Consider the following 27,830-nt stretch of genomic DNA (forward strand, 5'->3'; position numbering starts at 1 on the left):
GCTGGCAAAAGGATCCTCATAAGCACGATTCAACCACACCCATTTCTTAAAGACTAGCAAATCCTCTGATGCTGCTGCTGGCTTTCTCCAAACTCAGTCCGGGGCTCACTGCAGGTTTGGTCTGCACACTGCCAACATTAGACTCTCTGAACCAGATTTTCTCTAGCTGACCACGAGAAAAATCCCACAGTTCAATGAAGAGAACAGCCATAGGTTTTCGGGAATTATAATTATGGCCTTTACAGTGGTTCCCAATGTGGGGCCCTGGGACCCCCAGGGGTCCTTCCAAGGCTTCCAGGGCATTCCCAGCAAAATGAAGGATGGTTTAATTTCACTGTTATCTCACTCATAAGATGTTAAAACAGTTATTATAGAGAATGTGTAACGATAACTTTTCACCCTCTCCGCTATAGACACGCAACCAAAATCCTCTCACATTATTAAATGGGGGGTCCATGGTCTATTTTGGGGTCTTTGATATGACAAAGTTTGGGAGCCTGTGCTGTAACTCATTCTTTGATCAAACTACTTATAGCATAGCACTTCAGAGTAATTACTCTGTGTAGCACATGGGTCTCCCTGGAGGTGGACACCCAAGGGTTCAGTTTTAATTAGTCTAGATGCAGGAGAAGGTAGGCTGGTAGAAAGAGATACCCATCTGTGACATCTATCTATCTATCTATCTATCTATCTATCTATCTATCTATCTATCTATCTATCTATCCATTGATGAACTTGTAGGCCTAGTTTTCCACTGTCTGTCCATGGAATTAAGGTTCAATATTTAACACTAGAAAGGCCAAGCTGCTTAACCAACTAGACTTTGCCTAGACCCACTTTCTGTACAAAGCAGTGTTGTTGCATTTTGAAAATCGCACAAGTAAATAGTGGTTACAATAATATTAACCCCCTTCAATTGACGACTTGTGGGCCTCCTCTTAGACCCACAAGTGTGTCTAGTGTTAAGAAATTTGGTTGTTAAGCAAAATCTTTGGCAATACACTTCTTAGAAAATCTTTTTTTTTTTTTAGCCTATATCAGAATTTGGGTGTTATGGTAGGTGGTGGGTGTCATGGGTTTGCTCTGTTGTGTGGACTACTTAGTCCAGCTGAGATTGGATCCAACAAAAGGGGATGATTCATGATAAAAGCTTAAATATACCCTCTGTATTTCTGTATATTGCTGCAGGTGAACAGAGGGTACTGTATTGTGTCTGTAGTGTGTGTGTGTGTGTGTGTGTGTGTGTGTGTGTAGAGGTGGAGGGAGGAGTCTCAGAGCCACTAGTTGAGAGGGTAGACAGGCTTTGGGAAGGGGATGTTGAGGTAGAGGGCGGTACTGGTGCTGAAGGCCTGGCTCTGTCTCCCGGAGCAGAGGGCAGCTTCTCAAACAAAGTGGCTGACTGGAGATTTGCGGTCGGTGGAAATCGACCCTGCCCTCTTCTCCCTCACTCTGACATCATGCGAGTGCTCCGTGCAGCGACCCTCTCTGCGGCCTTAGAGTGGGAGGAGGCATTTCATTTACGCCAACATTTCAGGCATTCAGCTTACGCTCTCATCCAGAGTGAATTACAACGAGTGCGAGCTCAAATTTCCTACATAACAAGCAACCAATAGTGGGATTGTACGAATCAGAGCCGGAGCAATAGATGTATCAAATACTCCTGTGTCCCTAGGGTGATATTGTATGATAGAGAAGCGCTTGGTAAAGACATACAAGCAACTGAGGAAAAAATAGATGAGTTTTTCCTTAACAAGACCTCAACAGTGCAGCTGGAGGATGGAGATATGGGAGTGAAGGAGGGAGAGGAAGGTAACAGGTGGGACGTACAAGAGATGAGTTTCCAGGTTATGACAGAGGATTGGGTGAGCTTGGACAAGGAGTTGGGTCTCTGGTAAATAAAGGTCTGATTTAGCAGATGTTCTGGGTTGCAAACCTGCAGAAACCAGTGATGTGTGTGTCAGAGGAGGGAAAAGAGGAGAACAGTTGAGTGTTGTCAGCATAGCAATGATAGGAAAACTTGTGGGATGTGGTGACAGAGTGAAAAGAAGTAGTGTAGAGAGAGAAGAGAAGAGGAGAGGAACCTCAGTGCAGCGTCTATGTGGTTTAGATAGACACCTTATACACAATACTTGATACTTTATTGTCATTCATTTCTGGTGGGATGTTTCAAGGAAGATCAAGGAAGAAGCTATATTGCAAATAGTCAAGTTTTCTGCTTTTGAACTTCACTAGCACTACAAGTTACGTGAAATCAAAAAAAGTTCCAAAACTACATGATAAGAGCGCTATACTTTATTGTAGTATCATAAATGGGGCATGGTTGGAAACATGAGTTTCCAACCATGCCCCTCTGGTGATTCTAGAAATCCTATTTGTATTCATGTGTGATGATGTGAGTGGTCTCAGTAGAGCTTTGAAAATGGCAACACCAGTTTTGCAGTTTTACCTCTTTGTTTAAAAACTACAAACATGGGCGGGTCACAGGATGTAAGAATTTGCCATCTTTTTGAGCCATTTACAGAAAAAGGATTCAAGTCAAGTTTATTTCTATAGACCTTAATCACAGTTGTCAAAGTGCTTCACAACACCTACATTATGAAACAATAAATCAAAACGACACCTCATCCAAAATCCACCATCTAATCAGGGTCTTATCTTTTTTGAGCCATTTACAGAAAAAAACACTCACCCCATCCAATCAGGATCCGATGCACCATATCCAATTGTCTTGTCACCAAAAGGTCACAGGTTCAATCCCCACCCCACATCCACCAATGTGTGCCCATCAGCAGCCATGTGTCATGGCAAAGTATCCTTGAACCAAGATACTAAACTCCTGCCTGCTCGCTCATTATAGGTCACACTGTATAAGCACGGCAGCAAAATACTGCAAGGAAAAGACAATTGAACACACTGTAATTGTTACAAAACTACAAAAAGTATTAATTACGCGATTCATTAAAATCCTGTTGAGTATTGATAAACATGTTGATATAGAAATGTCTTGTGTTCAATGTTATATTTTCCTGGTGCATGGCTTCAATACAGACAGCTGAATGGGTCTCATATGCTTTACTGTAGAAACTACAGGCCTGTAGAAGCTAAATGAGACTGAGATATGAAAATGTTTTGAGTATCTCCTGCCAACCAGCAACCAGCAGAGATATCCAGAGGGCCGAGCATCTTAACAATGCTTCTAATGATTTAAGACATGAGTGTATTAAGTCAAGTTTTATTGCAAAGTCAATCATTTTTCTCACGTCTGCTCCACAATCATACGTCACCCTGCTGTTAATAGAATAATTGTCACATCCAATAACATTAGAATTTATTACAGAGACAAATCTTTTTGTCAAGCAGGCTTAATAACACCACCACCAATAATAATAATATAATGTTGTATACAGGTTTAAAACAAAACAAAACAAGTTCAAAGGTGCATTACATAAAAAGGAACGAAAATGCTACAACATAATTTTAATTAATTTAATTACTTTATTTGCATTTTATTGGAGAATAGCCACCATATTATTCAAATCATCTTCCAGAGCTTCATCCATAGACGCTCCTGACCAAGTTTGGGTGTAATTGGTCCAAAGATGTAGTAGATGTTCAAAAAGTGTTTCTCAAAATATTTAAAACTGCATGAAAACAATCCATCCAGTGGACTTTAATGTCCAATAGGTGAGCTTTTACAGAAAGGATAGCCTCATAAGTGTACTATTTATGTCTATCAGACTAAGTGAGAATTATGGCTCATTTCTTCTTTACTTTTTCTTTTAAATAGCAGTCCAACCATGAAAAAGAGTAAAGATGAAGAGTCAATATCACACAGTATTAAACACAGCATATTCATAAGCATTTTGTTCTATAATGAGATACTCTTACAAAACTACTGCTGGCATGAAAATATAGCCTGCTCTGGAAAGACATTTAGTAGCCTATTTTAAGACGAGGTGTCGCTATTGCACCAAAAATGAGATTCAGCAGTGATCTTGGATGCGTCCCTTGGTTCAGCGAGGCTTAGATGAGAAGATAGCAAAACAGTTTTTAGTGTTTCGGTTTGTAGCTTTTTCATATTGTATTCTTTATGTATTCATTTGATGAGAAGCTTATTGGCGTCTCAGCTTAGCCCACTTCCTTCAGTCCAGCCACACGCTGCACGTCATGGTCGCTTCAGTTTCACTGGATGTCATCTCTGTGGCAACAGCGACCCCTCGTGGAAGAGACATGTCACTGCCGTACATACAGTACATTAATGCTTATGCACATACATGAAAAAGTTCCTCACAGGTTGTTTCTTATATATTAGGTCAATAACGGAAATTGGCACTTTTTTTATTGATGTGATTTTACAATGTTTATAAAATATTGATGATGTCACACTTCAGTAGCCCGCAAAGGGGCGTGGTTATTTTAGACAGGCCCGTACCTTGCTCATCAACATGTATTTGTGGTATTTTCACCCTCCTCTTTTGGCGGTCACATGAGCAGTTTCTGTTCTCCCGTGACAGCTTTTGAACAAATAACAAGGGGACGAGGCGTGCCACGGCTGCGTGTGTTATTGGGCCAGACGGCTACAGCATCCAACTTGCCTGAGGAGACAGTCAGTGCCTCCGTCCAGTGGCCTGCAGTCACATGTCACTGACCACTGCGCATCTCACTTAGGACATCTGTCCCCAGATTCAAGGCATACAGCTGCAAAACAGGCAAAGAAGACAGTCTGAGGAGTCTGATTATTGGACCGCAGTCGAGTTGCAGAGTTTTTTTTTTTTGGTCAAGCGGAAGTGTATGAAACTGACTCACGGACATTAAGGTAAGTTTGCCTGCCTGCCTGATACAGTATAATCTCAGGTCGTGATGCATCCAGCTGTAAACATCCCGGACGTTAAGCAGCATGTTATCTGATGGTAGTTAAAACGGTGCGTTGTGTTTTATGACTGTCGCGCGAGCCGACAGCGCGATGTAAACGTTACGTTGTTAAAAATTCACTTCCTGACCGAGAGCCGGAGGAGATGGCCCGCTATAAAGTCTCTCCACATATAAACAATGACATTTACCCGCGATGCAAACTGTGACTTTTACCTGGGATTGTGTTTTTGTGTCGCCCAGTTTCTGCTATTCTCGAGCTATAGCGCGCGAGCAGCATGTTTTCATGTTTTATTCTATTTTAATACGCAATCCACATTTACCCCTGTGTCTCGGTGGCCACGGGTACAAAGTTTTAATGTCATAGTTTGCTCCACCTTCCTGTACGAAAACGTGACGGAAACGTGAATCGTTACAGTAACCGAGTGGTTTCTAAAGTAGGGTCCTGTGAGGTGGCCCCAGGCGGTCTGCATCAAAATGAGGAATAGCTCAGTTTGACTATAATGTACTTCTATTAAAGTTGGCATGATAAGAGCATGCTTAAGAATGACTATCTTATCATAGTTGTCACTTTTAACAACAACAACCAAATGTCAGCTGGAGGTCAGGGACAAAATCTGGACAAATGGAGGCAGGGCCTCGGCCTTTTTGGGGTTGAGAGCATGTTCCATTAGATATTATGTTCTATACAGACTTGTGAATGTTTATCTTCTTTGGCAATAGCAGCAAACAACAGTGGTTGGCCAACAAAAATTGGATGAAATGACTTTCAGTCAGCCAGCAGTATCTGTGGTGGATAGAGACGTCTGATAGAAAACTACAAATAGCTGCCAAAATCAAGGAAAAGATACAAATTATATGTTGAAAGCAGGTACTTGTACACAGGTGTGGTCCCTAATAATTAAGCTTTAAATGCCCCTTCATGTCCCATCACGCTTAGGGTCATGTATAAAAATGCTGCAGTTCCGGTTTCCCATCATTGTGGTGCCAAAGGATCTCAGTGACTGAAGAGTGTTGTGGCAAGGTTGCCAACTTGAGGAAGAAGTCTGAGGCCAAGACTTCAGAAGTGTTTCGCTCCTGGACTGAGATGTCTGTGCTTTGGTTTTAGATGCAAGGAAAAACAGACAAGCAACTGTGAATCAGCTGACTGCAAATGTCAAACTAAGGTGTGAGCAGGCAGCTTCATCAAGACCAGTTAGTCGTGAAATTCACAGACAGGGATTTTGTGGTCCGGTTGCAGGGCGTAATCCCTGTATTACACCTAAAAATGCACTTTATTTGGGAGTGAACAAAAAGAACACAGGCAGTGATCTGCTGAGCAGTGGAAAAAATGTCACATGGTCAGATGAGTCATCCTTCACCTTGTTCTCAGCAAGCATCAAGTAGCGCTTTCCAAAAGAGATCTACAGGCCGGGGTGCTGGTCCACTTTCTGGATTTATTTTGCAGACTTGCTTTGTCAGTTTACTGCATGATCTGTGTGCAGAAAGGTTTCAGAAAGCTGTTCAAAAGACTGTTTTGAATGTTGAAAAGATGTTTGCACATTTTTGCTTTTCTTGTCAGAATCCCAAAAGATGTTGATTGGCCTTATTCAAAATCAGATATTGTCCATGGAAAGCCCTTAAACTCAATTGATTCTAATGCAACATTTTGATCAGATTCCACACAAGTATGCATTAATATGTTATATATATGTGTATAAATAAATTATGTATTATTATTATTATTATTAGTAGTAGTAGTAGCAGCAGCAGCAGCAGTATTGTTGTTGTTTTGATGGAGACTTATAGTGTCTCATAGTCAAAATGTTGTTTCAGATATTTTTCCACCCTGCCAAGAGTAACATTCTGGGAACTGGGCATTGAATACTTGTAATTTTTTGGCATGAAAATGGCCAAATTTAAAGATATTGTATATTTTGGCACAAAATAACAACAGCTTCAGTCCATAAGATATTGGTATTGTATCGGTCTTCAAAAACCCATTAAGTCAAACTCTACTTCATTGTTCTGGATACCATGATTTGCTCTTTCTTACCCTCCTTCATATTCTTCACTTTTGGATCCCATCATGTCTCTTCTGATGAGCTTCTAGTGTATGGGAGAGACTTGTCCTCTGCTTTGCACTCTCTGAACATGAGTGTTTAAGCCTGTCTGTCGCAGCATCTCCTCCGTCAGTGTGCGAGTCCTGCACTTTACAGACAAAAGTTTCCCAGTTGTTCACATTTGGCAAGATCCAAAAGGGGTTTATCCTGCAGAAAAGCAAGATTCAATGTTGATCATTGAGGAACATTTTTTCTAAATGGCCGATATCTTTTTTTCCCCAGCTGATGCCTGAGCTTTTGTCATCTTGGCTTGAGAATGCTCTTAAGAAGCCGTTCTTGCCTTTTCTTTAACATGAGATGTGAGTTATTTGACTGCTTCTTGAAAATATTCACAGGAGACTATTTGCCATGGAAATCAGTCTGTATTTCCTGAGTAACATGGTTAAGACAAATGTTTCTTCTTGTCTTTTTGTATGAGTATTGAGTATTTTCCCAGTATATGGTGCCAAAAGGTTATTGTGAAAGAGCAGAGTCATTCTGATGTGAGCAGGGACTTTGGGTTTGCTGACTTCCCTCTGAGTCTTGGTTATAGGGCAGCGTTTTCACATTTAAATTTAAATTGATGTTGTTGTATCCTGTATTAGAATTACAAATTTGTGAGTTTAAAATGGCACACACCAAATATTCACAATAATTGTTTTTTGTTTTCAACATGACAGAGAAATGAGGTAGACAAACAGTGTAGCATAGTGAAATTAACAGGTGTTTTTTTCCATAGTTGGTGAGCAGGAAAATAGTTTTGAATGCACAGGTAAGGAGTCACTGGCAAACGCTGACAACATGATGCCAACAATAACACCTGAAAATCCCTGCAGCTGCAGAGAGCACAGATCTAACTTGGTAAACTTGACTATATGAGAAATCTCCACAAGTCAAAATGAACACAGCTCTGAGCCCAAGTGAACAATTTGTCTATCTGAGGCTGGGAACATTCATAAGGCAATGCATGTAGGATTGCACACAACGATATTCACTTTTGGAAAGGTCTGGAATGGACAAAAACCCAACCCCGGATTTTCTTCGAAGACTAGAAAGTGCATTGTCAAAGTGACAATATTTGTTGTAAACTAGCATGGTCACTGCATCATCTCATTGTGTCGTTAGATGAGTGGACAAAGCTTTAACATGAGAGCACATTGGGCACAAGGCTTGCTTGAGTGTGGACTGTGTGTGTGCAGGACAAGTCACATCCTCGGCATCCTGTGACATAATCCGGGCAAAATGTCAGAAAAATAAGGACTCCTGTGCATGAGAGATAAATTTGCCTCCAAGCTCTTTTTCAACACAAAGCCAATAGAGTCTAATTAAAATGATTGAGGCAATGAAATCCAATTTCCCTCTGTCCTAAGCGAGCAGTGTCACATACAGCTAGGTAATTAACAATTTAGCAGCTAACAAGCATGTTGGATTTTTGTCACACTGCAGTTGATTAAATTCTGCAGTAATGTTCTTTTCTGTTTTTTCTCTTTTTCCACAGGGCAAACAGAGCAATCCCTAAGAGGCCTTCCTAACTGACCATGTCAAACGAACACACGCCCCTGCTCACCCCAGGGGTGTGCGGTCTGACTGTCGGGACGGCGGCGTGCGGCATGGGGTCAGACGCGACCCCCGAATCGGGCTCTGGGACCGAGGCCCCGACTAAAGATCCCCGAAAACTTAACACCTTTTTTGGGGTGATGGTGCCTACCATCCTGTCCATGTTCAGCATCGTGCTGTTTCTGAGAACTGGTGAGTGATGAACAATCCAAGACTTGCTGCGTAGGGATTTGAAAAACGGGAAGGTATATTGGATTGTAACACTGAAGACAGTGGGTCGTTGTACGTATCTGCACTGAAAATAGAATTGAGTTATTTGTTGTTGCAGTGACTAACGATGACATAATCTTCCTTGTAGGGTTTATCATTGGTCATGCGGGACTCTTTCAGGGTCTTCTGATGCTGTTTGTAGCCTACACCATTATATCTCTTACAATACTGTCCATCTGCGCCATTTCAACCAACGGCGCTGTACAAGGAGGTGGAGCCTATTGTATCCTTACAGACCCAAATATTCTGATGATTTTTGAAGATGTGTTAACTGATCTTGCACACAGATTCAGCCATCTGTGTTGAAACATAATTTCAGGCATCTCTGCTGAAACATAAACCCTTGACAAACTATCAGACATGATAAGTCGGTCACTGGGCCCAGAGTTTGGAGGAAGCATCGGTCTGATGTTCTTCCTGGCCAAGGTGTGTGCATGTGGAGTGTATGTTCTCGGTCTTGTGGAGGCCATACTGGACGTGTTTGGTTCGGACCCTGGTAAGTCTTGAAACAGTTACTTGTTTTTTTTGTTACTTGGTTTTACTAACTAACTGAATGACGTCACTAACTGCATATCCCCACTTATTCTCTTTCGTGTCCGCGGTCTGTTTTACTTTGTTTTAGAGTCATCTGTGTCCGCGGGGGTGCGGGTGCTCCCTCAGGGTTACTGGTACACCGTGTTGTACTCCTCGATAGTCCTGCTGCTGTGTCTCCTGGTGTGTCTGGTGGGCGCTCACATCTACGCCCGCACGGCCTTCGTCATCCTGCTGGTGGTCAACATATCCTTGCTGTCCATTTTCATCAGCCCTCTGGCAGTGAAGGCCCGAGACTTTGTCATCACGCACCAGGGGCCTGGCAACCAGACGTACCGCTACAACGTCAGCTATACCGGCTTCAACGCCACCACACTGAGGAACAACCTGGGCTGTGAGTGCTGGGGAGGATATGAAAGTACATTTGCAAATGAGAAAGTACACCAAAGCTGCTTATAAATTTACAAGCATCTATTAAAGTGTCAGTGTTGTTCCTCATTTTTCTCTGCAGCTGGTTACTCCCTGGACTACAGCACCAACTCTGTCATGTCCTTCGCCACCGTGTTTGCCGTCATGTTCACCAGCTGCACTGGAATCATGGCTGGAGCCAACATGTCAGGTTAAAGCTCGTCGTCTCAATATTTCTCGTATAATCACATTACAGTGCGAGTGTCGTCACTGCTCACAAGGCCTATAATGTCTTCTCAAAGTGCATCCTGTCCTGCTGTTGAACCCACGAATCATGTGCTTGCCAGCATGCTGGATAATATCAAACAGACTAATTCAGACTTTGTCCTGAATTAAACAAAGAACAGTATTTCTACCAGAGGATAAACTCGTTCCTCCAGATCTCTTTGACCCCGTTGCATATAGATAAAAACACATCACATTTCTTACTCACACACACTCTGATATGTTTCCTTGTTCCTTCTGTCTCTGCAGGGGAGCTGAGGACCCCTAGTGTTTCCATCCCTAAAGGCACCATCATAGCCGTCTTTTACACCTTCACAGTCTACATCCTCCTCTTCTTCCTGGTCAGCGCCACCTGTAGCAGGTCTGGAAGAGCTCATGATAGCGTTGTCTTACCTGATTAATATTTAAAATGAAGTGACTGAGCCAATAAATTTATGCAGTTAAGACACAACTTTGAAGTTATTTATTTCTTTTGCTTAAGGGCCCTTTTGATTCAGGATTATGGGTTCTTCCAGCGAATAAACGTCTGGCCGCCATTCGTCACCATCGGGATATACTGCGCCTCTCTGTCAGCTGCCATGAGCTCTATGATCGGGGCGTCCCGCATCCTCCATGCTCTTGCACTGGATCAACTCTTTGGTAAGGACTGAGATTAGACTACTTACTCTAGCAATGCCAGAGAACTTCTTTCTGTGTGTAACGAGTAATGTTCTAAGCGATGTTACTTTTGTTTTCCTCACAGGTTTGCCATTAGCCCCTGCTGCCATCAAATCTAACTCTGGTAATCCATGGGTGGCAGTGGTGTACACATGGGGTTTGGCACAGGTGAGGGAAACTGCTGTGATTTACAGCCGTGTATTTTCAGTATGTGCAGCGTTAGAGCCAGTGTGACAAGCCGTGTTTTTGGTATGTTTGTGTTACAGTGTGTAGTGTTTGCAGGCCAGCTCAATGCCATAGCCGGTTTGGTTACTGTTTTCTACTTGCTTGCCTATGCTGCGGTTGACCTGGCCTGCTTGGCTCTGGAGTGGGCATCAGCACCAAATTTCAGGTAATCAGAGATCAGCCACTATTAAAGGCCATTGTGTGCTTTGGGGCAGTAAAAGTCTTATTTATTGCCCCTTTAATTCACTACCTGTCCACTTTGGTTTTGCTTGTGCATTATAGCTTCTGTTGCCTTTTGAGTCTTATTAGTTTTGTCTCTTTGTTTTTAACAGACCCACCTTCCAGGTCTTCTCCTGGCACACCTGTCTGCTGGGGATAGTGAGCTGTTTAGTGATGATGTTTGTCATTAACCCTGTGTACTCATCAGCCAGTATCGTCCTCCTGCTGCTGCTGCTGCTGTTCCTCCACTACAGAGCGCCCACCAGCAGCTGGGGTTACATCAGCCAGGCCCTCATCTTCCATCAGGTATCTGGACACACACACACACACACACAGTCAGACTTGCAGTTCAGTTTGTAAATGGTGTTGTATTCCTTTCTCCACTGCGGTTCAGGTGCGTAAGTATCTGTTGATGCTGGACGTGAGGAAAGACCACGTGAAGTTCTGGAGGCCACAGGTGTTGTTGATGGTGGCCAACCCTCGCTCTTCCTGTCAGCTCATCCTCTTCGTCAACCAGCTGAAGAAGGGAGGGCTGTATGTGTTGGGCCACGTGCAGCTGGGGGATCTGGGTAATGTTCTGAGGATGGTCTGTTCTGGCCATCTCTAGCCAACACTATTAAATTATTCTTATCTTTGAGCCATTTTTCATTGTCACTGCACTTCCCTCTAAAGCTAAATTACCCACTGCCAGCAGTTATCTCAGTTGATACTGATAAAAACAGTCCTGTAATACTAGTACTGTTTTTTTCTTGTTTTCAAGAAAATGCCCAGCTGACTTAACACCTGGCTTTGAAATGTGGAAACAAAGATAATTCAGTATCATACCACTTTTGAAATTCCCCTGTAAAACAAAGCCTCAAATTTTATAAACTACACAAATGCATAATGATAGTGTGAAAGATGATGTTTTCTGTGAACTTGCTACAATGTGGCTTAATTATTTAACTTTCTGTTTTGGTCCAGTCTATTTTGATTGACTGTGAAATTGTGTCTTTATATAAGTCATAGGTTTGGTAGCCAAAGCGAGCTCCTCCTGTGTAGCCTGATGACACTTCTCACTTCATTTTTACTCACTTTTTGGTCTTGTCATTGCCTGTCAATGTGTTGATAAAACATGGGATCATGACGTTGTCTGGTAATCACACTCAGCCTGTGAGCAAATGAACAAGATCTGCAGTAGGATGCTCATCCACTTGAGCTGTAAACTTTTCCCTACCAGATCTGATTGGCCTACCGAGTCCATTGACCCCACAATAGAAAGCTACAGCTGCAGGCTTTCATTTCATCAGCTGCTTCTTTCTGCCACACTCTGTTCCAGTATTATTAATAGCTGCTGCACTTTTGTCAGTGCCTTTGCAGCATTAGACTTATTTTTGAATTATGCAAAATACCTGACTCCTTGTTCGTTTTCAGCACAAAATACAGAGCTACATATCATTTCCAAATTGTAAGAAAATGTATTCAGTTTTTTATATGATCCATGCCTATGCAGTGTAATCATTCTGTCTCCCTTTTCTGTGTTTTAGACACCTTGCCATCAGATCCAGTCCAGCAGCAGTATAACTTCTGGTTGAGTCTAGTTGATAAGCTGGGGGTGAAGGCCTTTGTAGACCTGACGCTGTCCCCCTCAGTCAGACAGGGAACACAGCATCTGCTGCGCATCACAGGCCTAGGTGAGCACTGATTTCTGCCCAACTGCTTACTTTTATGTACTACACCTTGGAATATTGCAAAGGGCAGCTGTGAGGACAGAAAAATACAAAGACCTAGATGCACCTAGATGACTGTTGTGCGCTCTCCTTTTCTGTTTGTCTCCACAAGGTGGGATGAAGCCCAACATGCTGGTCTTGGGTTTCTACGACAGCTGTACTCCTGAGGACTTCTTCCTACAAGACACCGCATTCTGTGACTCATCGGCGGGAAACGGCAGTGACGGGGAATACAATTTTGGGATCGACCTGCCTTCGCTGCAGGCCCATTTCCCCCCGGTCCGACACATGGAGAGCCCGCGCTGGCTGTCGCCGGAGGAGTACGTGGGAATCATCTCCGACGCCATTAAGATGAACAAGAACGTGTGTCTGGGCCGCTACTTCTTCCAGTTAGAGGGAGAGGGCAAGGACAGCAAGGTCGACGGCTCGGAGCGGACCATTGACGTGTGGCCGCTCAACCTGCTGCAGCCGGGCAGCCGAGACGACGTGGACGTGTGCGGCCTCTTCCTGCTCCAGATGGCGTGCGTGCTGAACATGTCCAACAGATGGCGCCACGCGAGAATGAGAATCTTCCTGAATGTGGAGACGGAGTCCAGCGACCAGGGCTGGGTGGTGAATGAGGAGACGTTTCGGGAGCTGCTGAGGAAGCTGCGGATCAGGGCGTCGATCAAGATAGTGCCGTGGGACTCGGCGGTGCAGCGCCACGCTCGGCCGGAGGGAGTGGGCTCCGCACAGGCGCTCTCTGAGGAGTTCCTGTCCGCAGTGAACGGCCTGCTGACGGAGCACAGCGCCCAGGCCGCCGTGCGCTTCCTGTATTTGCCCCGCCCACCGCCGCTCTCCAGCCAGTCACAGCAGTACTTGGCTCAGCTGGAAGCAGTGACCAACGGTTTAGGCCCGACGCTCCTGATTCACGGTGTCACCCCGGTCACATGCACTGACCTCTGAGCATAGGCGGCCAGTTTTTCATAATTGTTTTTTTAGTGTTATCTAATTTGATATTGTACATGCAGAAATGTCTTATCTGACTGCTTACTTAGGCATAAGCATAGTTTCTGGTTACATAGAAAATTAACACAGTACTGAAAAGTGGATGCTAAGAATATAGTGGCACTGTTGCACTTAACACTATATCACCTAATACAACTTTTTGTACTTCCTCAGTTCACTTAAGCTTAGGAAAGGACTGCAGTCAAGCGTATTTTGGATAGCTCTACCAGTTCTGTGTTTTTTGTATTTGAGTAGGATATGCCTATTTTCATATACTTGAGCTGGCCAGGTGAAACTGGCAAGGAAGGGAGAATACTAATGTTTGTGATTGTGATTCATGGATGTATTACCTCCTGTTTGCATTAGCTGTATGTCTGTCTCTTCACATAAGACAGAAATGGGAATATTTAATTGACTCGTTTGAACAAAAAAGGTGTTTGTTTTGAGTTATACGGGTTGTCCAGGACATTAATTACAGAAACATCTTCATATAGAGGAATGAAATCATGTTTTGTGATAATGGAAAAATATTTTTTTTTCTCTGTTTCAGTTTGTGAATGGTACTGTGTTAATGCAAGTTACCCTTTTTTTTTTCTTTTTTTTTTTTTTATCTCATCAGTATTTTTCTCTCGTTGCTTTTTCCTACTTTCTGACATGTCTGCCGGTTGCCTGGACCAAGTGATCCAATGACTTTTTCCCAAGCTGAATTGTTTTCTGTGTTTTTTTTTATTTTTTTTTTTATACAGTAATACAAACACATTTTGTTTTGCTGTTGAATGTATACCTCCCTATCCTCTATACACCACAAAGGGAACTGTTTCTGCTCTAAAGCTCTGTACATGTGAACTCCTGTTTGGTAGAATGACAAATAACCTTTGTTGCTGCTGTTTGTGTGTAAACTTCAAACATCATTGGATTTTGTGCTTCAAGAAGCAGACGAAAGGGATGAATTGAGTCTGATGATCTAGCCGGATGTCACACTGATTTAGTGTGTCAGGCTACTGCTATCTATCAAGAAAACAACAACAAGCTGGTTACAGGAATGATGGGTTTGGGATTTTAAGAAACCTAACTTATTGATTAGAGTCCTGAAAAAAATGAGAAGTGAGCTTGTGACTGGCTGGTTGCTGGTTTGAATCCCTGGACTGACTGGGACAGTCTGGGTGGCACCAGACTGTCCCAGTCAGTCCCAGCCGGAACATTAGAAGTCTTTATTTTACTGAGATACTCTCAGGTGTGAATGTTAAGAGCTGAAGCAGTGTGAAGACCTGGTGTGCTCATCTAATCTGGTTACCTAAAGGTGGAAAAGAAAAAAGAAATTCTCAGGAACTGCAAGCACTTTCTCCCTTAGCGATAGTCAAGACAATCCTAGTCAAGTCTTAAACAAGACCAGAACCAAAGAGGGATCAGACCAAGTCAAGAATCAAAACCAGAGGAAGGTGTGTGATTTTCACGACCACAGCAATTCATTTGCAGGATATACAAAATATAATATGATTGCATTCCAATCATGCTATTGCAGTTGATAGTGTAAATATGGCTAAGTTTTGTTATTTTGTTTGTAAAATTTTCCTTTAACGTTCCTTTAAGTGACAGGAAGTTGCTGAAACTATCAAGAAGTCTTTGCACGAGTTGGAGTGTTCTGACATGAGTTTTGGTTAGCGGTCAATAAGAAAGGCTTCTTAAAATCCGGATTCTTCCATCGTAATGGTTATTACTGTAGATATTGTTAATGCTATACACTCACATGCCATAGGAATAAGTATATGCCAAATGTATATTGTCTTCTCCGTAATTGCAACATGGTAAGTTCTTAACAGAAAACATATTTATTGAAAAGGTTGGTTAAATGCAATAAAAAATGTAAAAGATGTGTGTATTTCTGTCAACTTATGTCAACTTCAGTAAGCTGTAACAGAAGAATCTCCAGTGGGTAATTTGCAGACATTTTGTCCCAAGGACACTTATAGCCTAGTAAGTAAATCAACCTGCTGTAGCCTGTTGGACATATTGAGCTACAGCATGAAAGACCAGTAAAACTAGAACAAACGGTTGAATGCAAACACTACCATACAACTTAACAAAATGGATCGTTACTCTTTTGTCCCTCTGTCTATGTCCTAGGAAACTTGTTTCTGATGGGTTACAGTGCATTCCTTAGATGTACATGTTGGCAAAAAAACATTTTAAAATAGTATTTACATGGATAGTGTTAAGATGTTCAGTTATTACAAACATTTTAGCTGTCGGAGAACTGCACCAACAGTAAGGATAGCAATTTTAGAAATCTATGATCTCTGATAGTCCTATAAGCCCACACTTAGTAGTGGAAGTTTATGTCCATTCGCCTCCCAACAGTAGCCTCTGTTCCACACTTTGTGTACGTCAGCATATGAAGATGTGCGGGCAGATGATAGTGCTTAGTCCTCCTTTCCTTTGGGCTGTTCTGTTGTCTGACACTCCTCGGATCTTGCAAGGCTTTCTAGCTTCCTGATAAAGAACGATGAGAAACGAACCCAGTCCGGCAGGAGTGTCGTGAGAACAATGTTCTGTAGGATGACGAGAGAGAGAGAGAGAGAGAGACATTAAGATGTCATCACATTAGACAGTTTGTAAGTCAGTAACAGTTTCCCATCCCTCTGACCTGAAGCGCGTGAGAGAGGCAGCCGCTGGTGTAGCTGGAGTGACCCACGGTGTTCAGGGCCTCGCGGGCAAAGTCCGGAGCAGTCTTCATGAGGCAGCTGGGAGGAACTTTGTGTGTCATGTTGGTGGAGACGATGAAGGGGGACACGCACTGCAGAAACATGAAAAGTGTGGAATAAAAATGAGACATGATCCTTTCCACTGCAGCTCTTTTTGTGTGACATTTGTAAGTTACTGATTTTTATTGGATATTATGCAAGGTTGAAGTAGACTCTAGTCGGACCATCATGGGCTGGCAATCCATGGCAGCAGTATCTAAAGCACAGTATGTTGGATAGACCCTTAAAAGCTACCAATAGATGTAGAGGAAGATTAATCGTAGCTGACATGCCACTAGATGCATGATAATATGGGGAGCGCATTCATCAGGATTGCTCTTGTGGATGGAGGAAAGTAACAAAGACAAGAAAAGGAGAGGTGCTTAGCAAAAGGAAAGGGAGTCACACTGATCTTTCTACATTTTAAGAAGTCTGTCGTGTCAGTCAGATGAAATCCAGCTGCAGGATACAACACTAATGTAGCACAACATCAGCAACCCAACTCCACTCATTTTCAACCTGGATCCTATTTTCCCATCACTTTTCCATCATGCCGATCAATTCTGACCGAACTCTCATCAATTTCTTCACTATAGAGCTGCTTACGCCTTGCTTGCCTGGGTGTGTGTCTCTTCAATACAGTCCTATGGGGCCATGGGACTCTCCAGATTCAACCACTAAAGCACCCAAAGCATGTCTTTTTCACCATATTCATTTTCAGTTTATCCAGTTTATCTACTTGACAAGTTTCAGTATTTGTTTTGCACTACTTTACACAGTGGCACATGTTGGCAGGCTGGCACAGCCGGCAGGCAAAGAGCAGACAAGGAAGTGCTAAAGCAACGGCCAAATTAGCATCAAAACTATACGAGAAAGGCATGACTTCAGATAATTTTCATTTACATCTTTTTACCGACATGTCTTCTTACAGAGAGGGCAACCCATGTGCTGAAAAGTCATGCTTTGGGTGCTTTTGGGTGCCCTATTGGACTGTGTTGGAGAGCCACGCAACAGGCAGACAAGACGAATGTAGCTCTATAGTGAAGCAATTGATGAGATTTTGATCCAGAACTTCTCAAATCTGCTGTTGCAAACCCTCAGATGCCATCGTCACGCTTCACAAATGGTGAATCTGCGTGGTCTCTATTTTGAGAAGTTGCAATCAGAGTTGCACGTGTACTTGAAAAACATATTAAACAAAAAATACATTTGAGCAAATATCATATTACAAGTTTGCAGCTTCTATTCCATTCATTCAGCTTGCACATTTGTAAGTCTTCCCTGTGAATTCAAATGTAGGACACAGGTGTGTGTCCTAAATTCCAACATGCAAGTTCTCAGGTGTTTTGCTGCAATAATACCTTCTTACTGTCTGTTAGAGAAACTACCTGTGTATACTATGACCACCTCCACAGTGTGGCAATATTTTACACTTAGAGATGACAGTTACTTGTGAAATATGTGAGAGAAGCCTTTAGTATTAAGAATGAGCCATGAATTCTCTCACCCCCTTCTTTCTTAGAACTTTAATTTGATTGGTTGAAAATGTTTTATTACTGTCTCTGCGTCCCAAAAATCGCTCTGACATCGAACCAAAAATATAGTTATAGTTATCGTTTTGGATGTTTTTATAGTTATCATTGTAGTGGGAACACAGACATTTTATTTACTTAGAACCATTTAAATCTTTTTTATAGTTATAGTTATCATAGTTATCATTCTATATGTGAATGGGCATTTACAATCATCACAGTGTGCAGCATACATTACCTGAACAGTAATTCCCCTTGACTTGTACTCAGCATGCAGACATTGAGAAAGATATGTGATAAAAATCTGAAATAAAGATGAAAGGAGATGTGACAAACAGGCAAACTGGAGTTCGAGTGTCACAAGGTTCTGCATGTAAGTGCATGCAAGTACTTCAGGGCGTGTTTGAACGTTTGTGTAAATAAGGCAGGATTTGAACGAGCCAGTACCTTGGTGGCAGAATAAAGAGACAATAAAGGCTGTGGTCGGGTTCCCGCCTCCGAGGATATATTTATGATCAGTCCTGTCCCTCTAGGAACAAGAAGGGGGAGAGAGAGAAACTATCAGCACCCACGCAGTCGTCTCACATTATCTGTCTCACATTCACAGTTTAACATCTTGATGTCTGTCAGTACCTTTCCACCATGCCTGGGAGAACCAGTCTGGTCATCTGGGTAATGATAACATCATCATCATCATCATCTTTTTTCATACAACAGTCATCATTAACAAAAGCAGTATTGTGTGCCGAATCCGATACATTAAGCAAAGAGATGTATGCAGCTGACTGAATGCATCACATACTTATAGAAACACAGTCATATACAGTCAAACAAGCAAACACAGACACCTTACCTGGGTGACAGAGAGCATGTTGCAGTTGATAATATGAGTGATTTTCTAGAGACAGAATCAAAACACAAGGGAAAATGTGAGTATGTGAGTGGAAAAATCAACATACAAGCTGGAAATTGCAAATGACTTCTCCTGACAGTCTGATTCAGTAGAAACATGTAGTTGGACTGGGGTTTCTACTAATTCAACCTGTTTGTAACAATCCAATACATTGACAAGCAAATGCCATTTAAAATGTAATGCATGTAAACAACCGGTGAAAGTGCACTGAATCCTACCTGTTCAGAATTTGGTATTTCCAGGAAATATGCAAAATTTTCAGAATAGGCCATTCCTACGTTGTTAACTGTGTGTGGGTGACAAAAAGACAAATAAGAAGCCGTGGTAATAGTCATCTTTCTTAAATCAGTCTTTAATTGATGAATCTATTCCTTTTCCCCTTACTCTTCCTCTCCCATATTTCACATTTCATAATGCATCATTCTGACTAACTTTCCAGTGCTTTTCTTCTGCCTTGTGATTGATTGTCCTGTTATATACCTAGGATTCCAATTTCCAGGCCCCGCAGTCCGTCAGCTATAGCTGGGTAGATACTGTGGCCGTCTGTGAAGTCTGTCTGGATGGTGCGGGCTTTCCGTCCATACTGAGCCTCTGAATGAGACAAAACATGCTGTCAGTTGTGTCTGTTCTAGAGTTGCACATGGAAAGACAAATATGCAGGAGGAAACAAGAATATCATGCCTCAACTGTTTTCATTTTACTCACCAATCTCCTTGGCAACTGTTTGGAGTTTATCACTGGATCTGCTTATCAAAACAACATCCAGGCCTCTTCGGGCCAGCTGCAACGGGCCATGTAGAGAGACAGGTTTGGTCACTGTCTGGAGCAAGAATAACTATCTGCATGGTTTAAATATAAATGTGGAAACTTACAGCACAACAAACGTGTACCAGCTGTGGCTATGGGACTGTGGCACTTCAAAATTCACATTTAGGGTAAGTAATTTAGGGTGAGTAATTCAATTTGTAATTTTAGAAAGAGATTACTGTCTCACCTCATTGGCATAAGCTTTACCAATCCCAGATGTGGCACCTGTGACAACTGCACAAAGGAGATAGTACAGAGATATTACAGGGATCATTTAGCATCAGCCATTAAGCTACTGAAGTTATTTTCATTTCATCCAAGTGGTTATCCAGTCATAACATAAGCTTACAGAAGCCTATTTGAGTCAGTCTAGGCAATCTGAGTCCAGCTTTTCTCAACTGTTTACACATTGACACTGGAACTTGAGACACAATGACCAAAAGCTGACCCTCATTTGCCAAACCCTTAAAACAGTTCTGCAAAAACACAAGCACATGGTGTGCTTCTCACTCACACTGCTATTCTAAATCACACTACACCCAAAACACTACACCCAATTCTTCATTTGGCACAAAACATGTGTTCCCATGGAAAGCCCTGCCATTTAAAATGCTAAACTGACTGGCCACATTGACTATGAACAGGTAGGCCTACAAACAATAGCTGCTAAATTGTTCAATTACAAATCAGAGCAGAGGATCAAAGGTGAGCTCTCCTGTTTTGGAGATGAATAGATGGAAACATAACTGAGAGAGGTAGAGGGAGAGGAAGGGTGAGAGGAGGAGGAGGAGGAGGAGGAAGAGCATCCAGGAATGCTGTGTTACTGAAATGTAAACACTATTTTGTTAATGCATTTGTGTGATTGCTGTATATTTGAGTGGGCTAATACTGTAACATGATAGTCTTTTACAACAGGCTACTGTACATACATAAGTAGTCAGTGTAACATAGAAAATGAAGAAGGTGGAAGTCTACTGATAAGTAAAGGAGCACATTAGTGTGTAATCGCTTCTTAGAAAGATCTACTCATATGATGGTTTGTGTGTGTCATTTGGATGCAAAATTAATTTTTGAGAGGACACAACAGTTTATTTTTTGCCAGAAAACATGTAAACAATTAAGAAAAACTGTAGCAGCTTAGCAATAGTTAATGGAACATTTACTAAGACTAGAGTGGATCTGTGTCTACAGAAGTCTTCCTTTTGCATACAGAAGACAAAATCTTTGGTACGCTTTAAGGCAGAAATGTCCCAGTAGGAATGTGAACTTCTTATCAAGCATCTTATCGTACAGGCTTCACAGAGAGCCATTCCCTCAGCTTTTTGGACTCTATTGTTCACTAACTTGCAGTAATTTCCCTTATTCAAGCCCCAGGTCTTCATCATTAACATGTGGATAGACTGCAAGCCCCTCATTCTGCTTTTCAACCCTCCACAGTTGTTCAGTCATTTAGGGCTCCTGTATCTGCAATTATTATGCTATTTTCTACAATTAACTTCCAAGTACCAAGCACTAAAAAATTGACATTTGTCCCAAAAACATGCTTTTCTAATAGGGGAAATATAGGTTTTATTACTTTACCTGCCCATTGCCCATACCTCTTTAAATCCACTTGCCAAACCTCTGACAGCACAAACACTCTGAATCCACACCAACATGTCCAAGCCAGTTTCAGTAGGTGGAAAACAACTGTAAATCCCCCAATGATGACCAGTCCTCCAGTAAACCACATGTTATCTGAGGCAGCACTCACGACCATGCAGTGTTCAAAAATGGCTCTTCCAGATTTTTATATTAGAGCAAAGAGGGGACTGTTTATGTAAAATATCAAATGTCCCTCCCATGTTGCTCCACCTCTAAGTTCCACCCCTCCCCATTGTTTGTTTTGCATACGAGTGAGCTGGGCCGGTATCAAGCGCCCCTTGACCCACATGGGGCACCTGAGCCCTATCAGCTTCCTGCAGACCAACTGAAGGGGCTGTTTTGGTGGCTTTATCACCATTAAAATACCAACACATTCTTCTTTTCAAAAATATTTTGCAGAAACAGCCACCTATCAGCTGTCTCCATGTGTTTGACTGAATAATAATCCACGGCATTTTGCAGATCTGGAGGATCATCTGAACACTTTGATTATGAGATTATACTCTTTATTTATGGCTATGTAAAATACAGAGAGGAGAGATGGTGTGAGAAAACAGCATGCAGTCTTACTTCACTTCAACATGAGCCCAGTCACTCTGCACCCTGACACCGAGGAAGCCTGGGTGCTGAAACGTTAGTGGATGATCATGTTTTTTTGGGTGCAGGCCATCTCCCCTCTTTGAATCCAATATGCAAAATAGTCTCCTAACCGTCATGACCGGGGGAGGAAGTGCTTGTTACTCAGAATTTATCCTAAAAAGGCGAAGCAGTGATTTATCTGTACTGTACTGAAATAGGCTCTTCAGTACAGTATGCTGAAAATGAGTCTGAATAAGCTATTTAATAACAGGAAAGTGACCTACATATCCCAGATGAATGTAGAAGCTGCACTGTTTGCTGGTGTGTGAAATTTATTTTCATTTTTTGAAGGCTGGGTCTGGGATGGAATGGGCTCCTTGTGCATTCTTGCATGCATATTGTATAAATAGAGTATTAAAACAAGCAATAATGTCAAGCTGAACTTCAATTTGGGAGTTCTTCACTGGTCTTTGATTATAATTTGGATAACATCTACAATGGCATCATTTACTTGAATAAATAACATACTCCAAAGCTAAAAAAATCTTTCATTTTTATAATAGTTTACTATAAAATAACATACTGTTGGCTGCTGCACAGGGTCATAATTACACATTCAGTAAAATAACTTATCCTCATTACGTGAGTGGCACATGCATCTAATCACAAGGCCTAACCGTGACTCATCGAGAAGGAGCAGTGGAGATATAAAATAGAACGTAGCTGCGAACATGACAGCATGGCTGAGAGCAGATAAGCCTTCGCTGTGGTTGCAATCTACCAGTTTCCCATGCAGCTGAGATAGGCCAACCCATTCATGTATTCAAGTGTTTGTACATGGATAAGCTGAAAACGCTTGTGATTAAATGTTGGAATGATAGTACTTGCGCATGTCCAGACGTTCTAATTGTACATATAGTACTATGTTCAGTCCTGTGTTTCAAATGATGACTAAACAGTGTTTCTCTGATAGGCCAAGTCATCTTTGTTGTGTTTGTTCACATTCACAGTTCAGTGGTTAAAGAAGGACAACTTGGTAACCAGGCAATCTACATTGTGCAAATAGCCTACAGGTAAAGGTAATAAATCAAATCTTTCACAGAAAAAAGACAAACAAGCCGCGGTAATTGTGCTGTTGCAGTATGGATTGTGTGTGTAACAATGTTTTGTGAGCACTGTGAGGCCAATAGTCCTTATTTCAAAAAGACAAATAGAAATGTGAGTTGAACATTTACTTTGTTGGCTGTAGTAACTTTACCCTAAACACACAGTAACTATGTGCTGTACTAATGACAGGAATTGCCATGACAAGCCAGGGTGAAGTTGAATCTATTGTAAAACAATTCATACACTATTATTCAATTGCTGTCAAATCACTACACTTGCCTATTAGTCTTACTTTCTTTTAGATCTATCATTATTCTTTGTGATTTTTCTTCTTGAGCAACATATGTCTCAGATCATTTTCAGTACAGAATTCCTTTCCAATCACACAATATTACTGCATTTGCATTTAAACATATCTGCAGCCCATTTGTTTTTCATTTCACAAAAATTGCTCTTTTATCACATCAACATAAGTTTTACTGCATATTCTTTATTTGTCACACTTTATTGTTCATTCTGAAATAAATCATGGATATCTTTGCCAAGAAAGTTTTGTCAGTATAACCCAAATCTCAAATATCCTCCTGTATAGTCTGCTCTCATCAGTTTGTAATCTTTTCATATTTTATACTGAAACAAATGTGAATGGGCAAGTGGTGCGTGCGCTGTGGTAGCACAATATTGAAATGTCAGACAAGAGATAACGTTGATCTGCTTATTTGTTAGATAAGCTTCTGTGATAGTTCAGTTTCCCACTGAACAACAGGCCAAGGGTTTTTATGGTGGGGAAAAATTAACAGAACAGAACAGAACAGAACAGAACAACAAAAAAGAGACAAAAACCAGTCTCCCTTTGAAACATCTACTCTTTTGCTTGTTTGGTCCCTCTCTGGGCCAGACTGACCAAAAAAACTCACAGTTAGTGTTTGGAGCTGATGTGAGTACCAATCCAGTCCAAAGGTGAGATGTTCACATATTCAGTATCCTTAAGGCCTTTCTGCTGTCGGAGCCAGCTGCACCCTGAGGGTCTGCTGAAACTCACTCCACCAGCTCCAGGTTGCAGGAGCCTGTAGTGCCGTGGACAGACAGCAGATGGAGCTAAAAGGCAATAACACAGTCCTGGACTACAATGCCCCTCAGCCACTTACTGTACGTTAAGTCAGTGGTTCCCAACGGTTCGGGGAACTCCAGGGGTCCTTCACAGGATTCCAGGGGATCCCCAGCAAAATGAGGAATAGTTTAATTTCACTAATTTCACTTTAATTCCACTGTTATCACCTCGCCTACACTATAGACGGTTATGCAATTGTTCACATAAATCATAACCAGCAATATCTAGTGCCTATCTATCTGGGAATCACTGACATGAAAAACTTGGGGAACCCCCTGCCTTCAGGTAATATGACAATTTCTTTTTGGGAGGCTGCTGTCCACCACCAGGGGGCGCTGCAGTCCCCCTGCATCCCGTAGCCATGACAGGATCTTATCCATGAGTCAAGTTTTCAGTTTGATATCTTCTTTAACCCATGTTTAAATGTCAAAAGGTAGAAAGCGGAGAAAAAATGTAAAAAACATTGAATGAATTGTTCACAACAATCCAGTGCAAGTGAACATAAACATGCAATCACAGGCCTAACTTAAGAGCATAGTTCACTACAACATGAAAAAAGCATAACATTTCAAAACAGGCCATGCAATGTAATTAAATGTATTATATTTTTTGGTCATGGCAAAATATTTGGCAAAGTATTATACAGGTAATGCTTGTTAGACTTGTAATTTGAATGCCTCAATCCATGATTAATGTTGCCACATAAGGTTTAAGTGTATTCATGTAGATTCTTGAAGAGTTTGATTTGCAACTTTCATAACCCATCATAACTCAGATTTCTGTTTTAGTTCAGTGTTCAAAAACGTTACCAACCAACAACCCCACTCTTTGAATAACATGCACTTCAAAAACACTTCATTTTAAATATATTCCATACATAATTATAAGGAAAAAAAGAAGAAAAAAATCTATTCACCCATATTACAGAGTCAAGGATATACTACATCCTCTATGTCAAATATTTCAGCTTTGGAATAAACGCTGTGGCTCAACTCAATTTAAGTGTACATGTAAAAAAATGCTGAATCCAAAAATGCATTAGAAATGGAAAATAACATTATTTTGGGTGTTGAGACACTAACAGGTCTGACTGCTACAGTAGTTGTTGAGTGAGGGAGGAGCCATTCACTGGAAAATCAAACCTGCAACCTTCTGGTCAAAAGCCCAAAATGGTTGATAATACTAATACTAACACTAATACTAATACAAATACTGACCATCATTATCACCATTCCCACCATGACGTCCAGGTAATAACAACATTACCAACATCAATACCCCTACTACCACTATTTCTACTCTCCCTAAAATTTGATTTTTTTGATTTTTTTTTTAAAAAGGTGTGACTGTATGTACCATTCCCTACTTGTTGAATACAAGGGACACAACACTTCTGTATGAGAAGCACTGCTCTCATTCAAATGCATGTGAGAGTCTGAAGTCGTGCTCAAAGGGCAAGGAGCTGTTTGTTGGGTGTAAGGAGCCATGCCCTCCTCTGTACACATGTACAGTATATGTTCTGTACATCCACAACTTTACTCAGTGGCTATGCACTTCACCTTTGCATACAGACACCACAGCACTTTGATAGAAAGAAATGTTCTCCTCTAGTCCTCAGGCCCTGTTCTCAGAAGAAAATCTGGAGATCAGTGTTGGCCACATGCTTAAATCCCTTGTGGCCCTGAAACAGGCTCCTCCTGGTTTCCCTGCTGTATGTAAAGGCCAGCGGGGAACAGACAGATCTACAGACGCAGAGGCAGCTGGCCAGTAGAGGGCCTGAAATTTGGGCCAAAATTTGCATTGAAATAAGTTAATCCATCCAATGAAATGCAAACTAAATGCAAACTAAAATGTTTTAATTTAATTTCTTGATTTTTACCTCTGCCAAGAAGGTTGTTTTTGCCCCTGTTAGTTTGTCTATCAGCAGGAGATCTCAATCACAAATGTATTGTGGACGGATAGGCCTTGAGCCAAGGATCTATTAATTCAATTTTGGTGGTGATCCAGATCTGGGATTCTGGCCATTAGACGATTATAATTTTTTTTATCCATAATTATAAAACTAATGCAGACAGCGACATGAGTCCTAATCCCAAGGGTAATGTTTGCAGGGTCAAGAAATCAGCTTAACATTTTAAGTGATAGGAATGATGTCTGGGTGTGACAGCAAGTTGGAGGATAGTTCAGTGTTGGCGGAGGTTTGCGCTCTCCAAGTGCCTTCTGGATTCAAACTGTCTCTGCTCCAGTTCTGCTCCAGCTCCCTCTATTCGCTCATGCTATTTTAGCACATGCTTGGTAATTCCCTGCATCAACGGCTCTCAGCAGCAGGCCGGGCCTTCCTGAAGTACTGGGCACTACTTCACGTTAAGTAGAGACAAGTTAGTCTCTAATTAGGAAGCTAGCCTGCAAATAGTGAAGTATTAATAGCAGTGCTGCTTCACCGGGAGCGCAGAGAGATTCTGCTAAATCACTCAACACTGATGAGCATTTTGCACTGTAAGAATGCAAAATACTGTGTACTATTGTACTAAGCCTTTGATCTTTGTCCCTAATGATACATTTTGTACTGTAGTTTTCAAATTTGTATGATGTTAGTAAATGCTGAAAATTAAGCAATGTTCAGAAATGAAGTGAAGATGTTCCATTACAATTTTACAATTGTAATGGAACATCAACAACAATTTTACATTTCAGTACTTGGTACATATTGGTATTCTGCCTGTTTTTTTACATTTGAATTGGAGAATGTTTGAGTGTTTGTAAAGTGTTATATTGCTAACCAATAATTTCCCCCTGAACTCCAAGTATGCTCTACTGGAACGACAGCTGTTCTATTTGTTTCACCTCATGGATGCAGTCTGTCTCTGGAGTCCTGGCAACACCTTTTTAGCCTCTTGCTGTGTGTATAAATGTTATCTGAGGCCGGATTTACATTTAATCAATCCCTGTTTAACTCCTAACACCTCTGAATAAAGAAGTACAGTAGGTCAAGTGTGCATTAATCTTCACCCCCTCTCAGAAAGTTAACCCTTTTCTTGGAAGAAATAATGCAACAGGCATGTGTTTGTGTGCTAAAATATAATTTGAATTAACATAATATGGAATCACTATACCTATAATTGCTTTATTATGTACACCAATCCTAAATCTTTATTTTACAGGCTGGAGCATGTTTCATGTAGCGCACATTACACACAGAAGCTCCAACTCCAGCTCTGACTTCTAATGGAGGCCCCTTATCAATGGACCTCATGCTTAAAGATGTCAGCCTCTTGATCTGATGTCATTACACTTGACCCAAAGCTCAAAACATCTCAGCAACCGCTCTCAGTTTGGCTGAAGAGGACGAGGCAAAGCAAGCGCTAAGTGTGCGTTGCACTGTGGCCAGGAGGACTGAATGATGTCATTCTCGGAGGTTGCCACATTTCTTCAAATGATCAATTAGTGGGGTGACTGAGGAGGAACGTCTAAGCTTCTCTATTGCTGTTCCTACATGTTTTCGTTTTCTCAGTAGCGCCAATTTGATTAATTAACTCTGACAAAGAGCTTATCTGGAGAAAGGAAAGACTTCCAAGAGAGATGGTTAAATAATAAATTG

General features: G+C 41.6%; 2 protein-coding genes across 3 annotated transcripts; one reads left to right on the forward strand and one right to left on the reverse strand.

Moving 5' to 3' along the window:
• The first annotated feature begins 8,460 nt into the window (after positions 1–8,460).
• On the forward strand, positions 8,461–14,338 carry slc12a9 (solute carrier family 12 member 9). Its single transcript, XM_071901223.2, has 13 exons — positions 8,461–8,699; positions 8,866–9,000; positions 9,136–9,273; positions 9,400–9,702; positions 9,820–9,927; positions 10,251–10,362; positions 10,483–10,640; positions 10,744–10,826; positions 10,925–11,049; positions 11,216–11,408; positions 11,497–11,671; positions 12,629–12,775; positions 12,924–14,338. The coding sequence occupies exons 1-13, from the start codon at positions 8,489–8,491 to the stop codon at positions 13,754–13,756; spliced, it is 2,721 nt and encodes a 906-aa protein (XP_071757324.1). The 5' UTR covers positions 8,461–8,488; the 3' UTR covers positions 13,757–14,338.
• A 1,266-nt stretch (positions 14,339–15,604) lies between these two features.
• On the reverse strand, positions 15,605–21,564 carry hsd20b2 (hydroxysteroid (20-beta) dehydrogenase 2). 2 transcript variants are annotated; one of them, XM_071901242.2, is made up of 11 exons: positions 21,373–21,564; positions 19,979–20,025; positions 19,690–19,765; positions 19,465–19,575; positions 19,203–19,270; positions 18,925–18,969; positions 18,705–18,739; positions 18,519–18,600; positions 18,310–18,375; positions 16,443–16,592; positions 15,605–16,347 (listed from the first exon to the last, which is right to left on the reverse strand). In XM_071901242.2, the coding sequence occupies exons 1-11, from the start codon at positions 21,548–21,550 to the stop codon at positions 16,219–16,221; spliced, it is 987 nt and encodes a 328-aa protein (XP_071757343.2). In that variant the 5' UTR covers positions 21,551–21,564; the 3' UTR covers positions 15,605–16,218. The 2 variants fall into 2 exon arrangements, with proteins under 2 accessions (XP_071757343.2, XP_071757335.2); XM_071901234.2 differs by having other exon boundaries at positions 19,690–19,804.
• Between the last annotated feature and the right edge of the window lie 6,266 nt (positions 21,565–27,830).

Source organism: Centroberyx gerrardi, chromosome 11 (genome assembly GCF_048128805.1).
Source record: "Centroberyx gerrardi isolate f3 chromosome 11, fCenGer3.hap1.cur.20231027, whole genome shotgun sequence".
In the NCBI taxonomy this organism is placed as follows: domain Eukaryota; kingdom Metazoa; phylum Chordata; class Actinopteri; order Beryciformes; family Berycidae; genus Centroberyx; species Centroberyx gerrardi.

Bases quoted from the DNA above. Each gene is read 5' to 3' on its own strand.
- slc12a9 (XM_071901223.2), top strand. From the start codon at position 8,489: ATGTCAAACGAACACACGCCCCTGCTCACCCCAGGGGTGTGCGGTCTG. The intron at 8,700-8,865 runs GTGAGTGATGAA...TCTTCCTTGTAG, and splicing joins CGTGCTGTTTCTGAGAACTG to GGTTTATCATTGGTCATGCG. The intron at 9,703-9,819 runs GTGAGTGCTGGG...TTTTCTCTGCAG, and splicing joins ACTGAGGAACAACCTGGGCT to CTGGTTACTCCCTGGACTAC.
- hsd20b2 (XM_071901234.2), bottom strand. From the start codon at position 21,550: ATGGTCGTGAGTGCTGCCTCAGATAACATGTGGTTTACTGGAGGACTG. The intron at 19,805-19,978 runs GTGAGACAGTAA...TTCTTGCTCCAG, and splicing joins GTAAAGCTTATGCCAATGAG to ACAGTGACCAAACCTGTCTC. The intron at 18,970-19,202 runs GTAGGATTCAGT...TTCTGTCTCTAG, and splicing joins AAATACCAAATTCTGAACAG to AAAATCACTCATATTATCAA.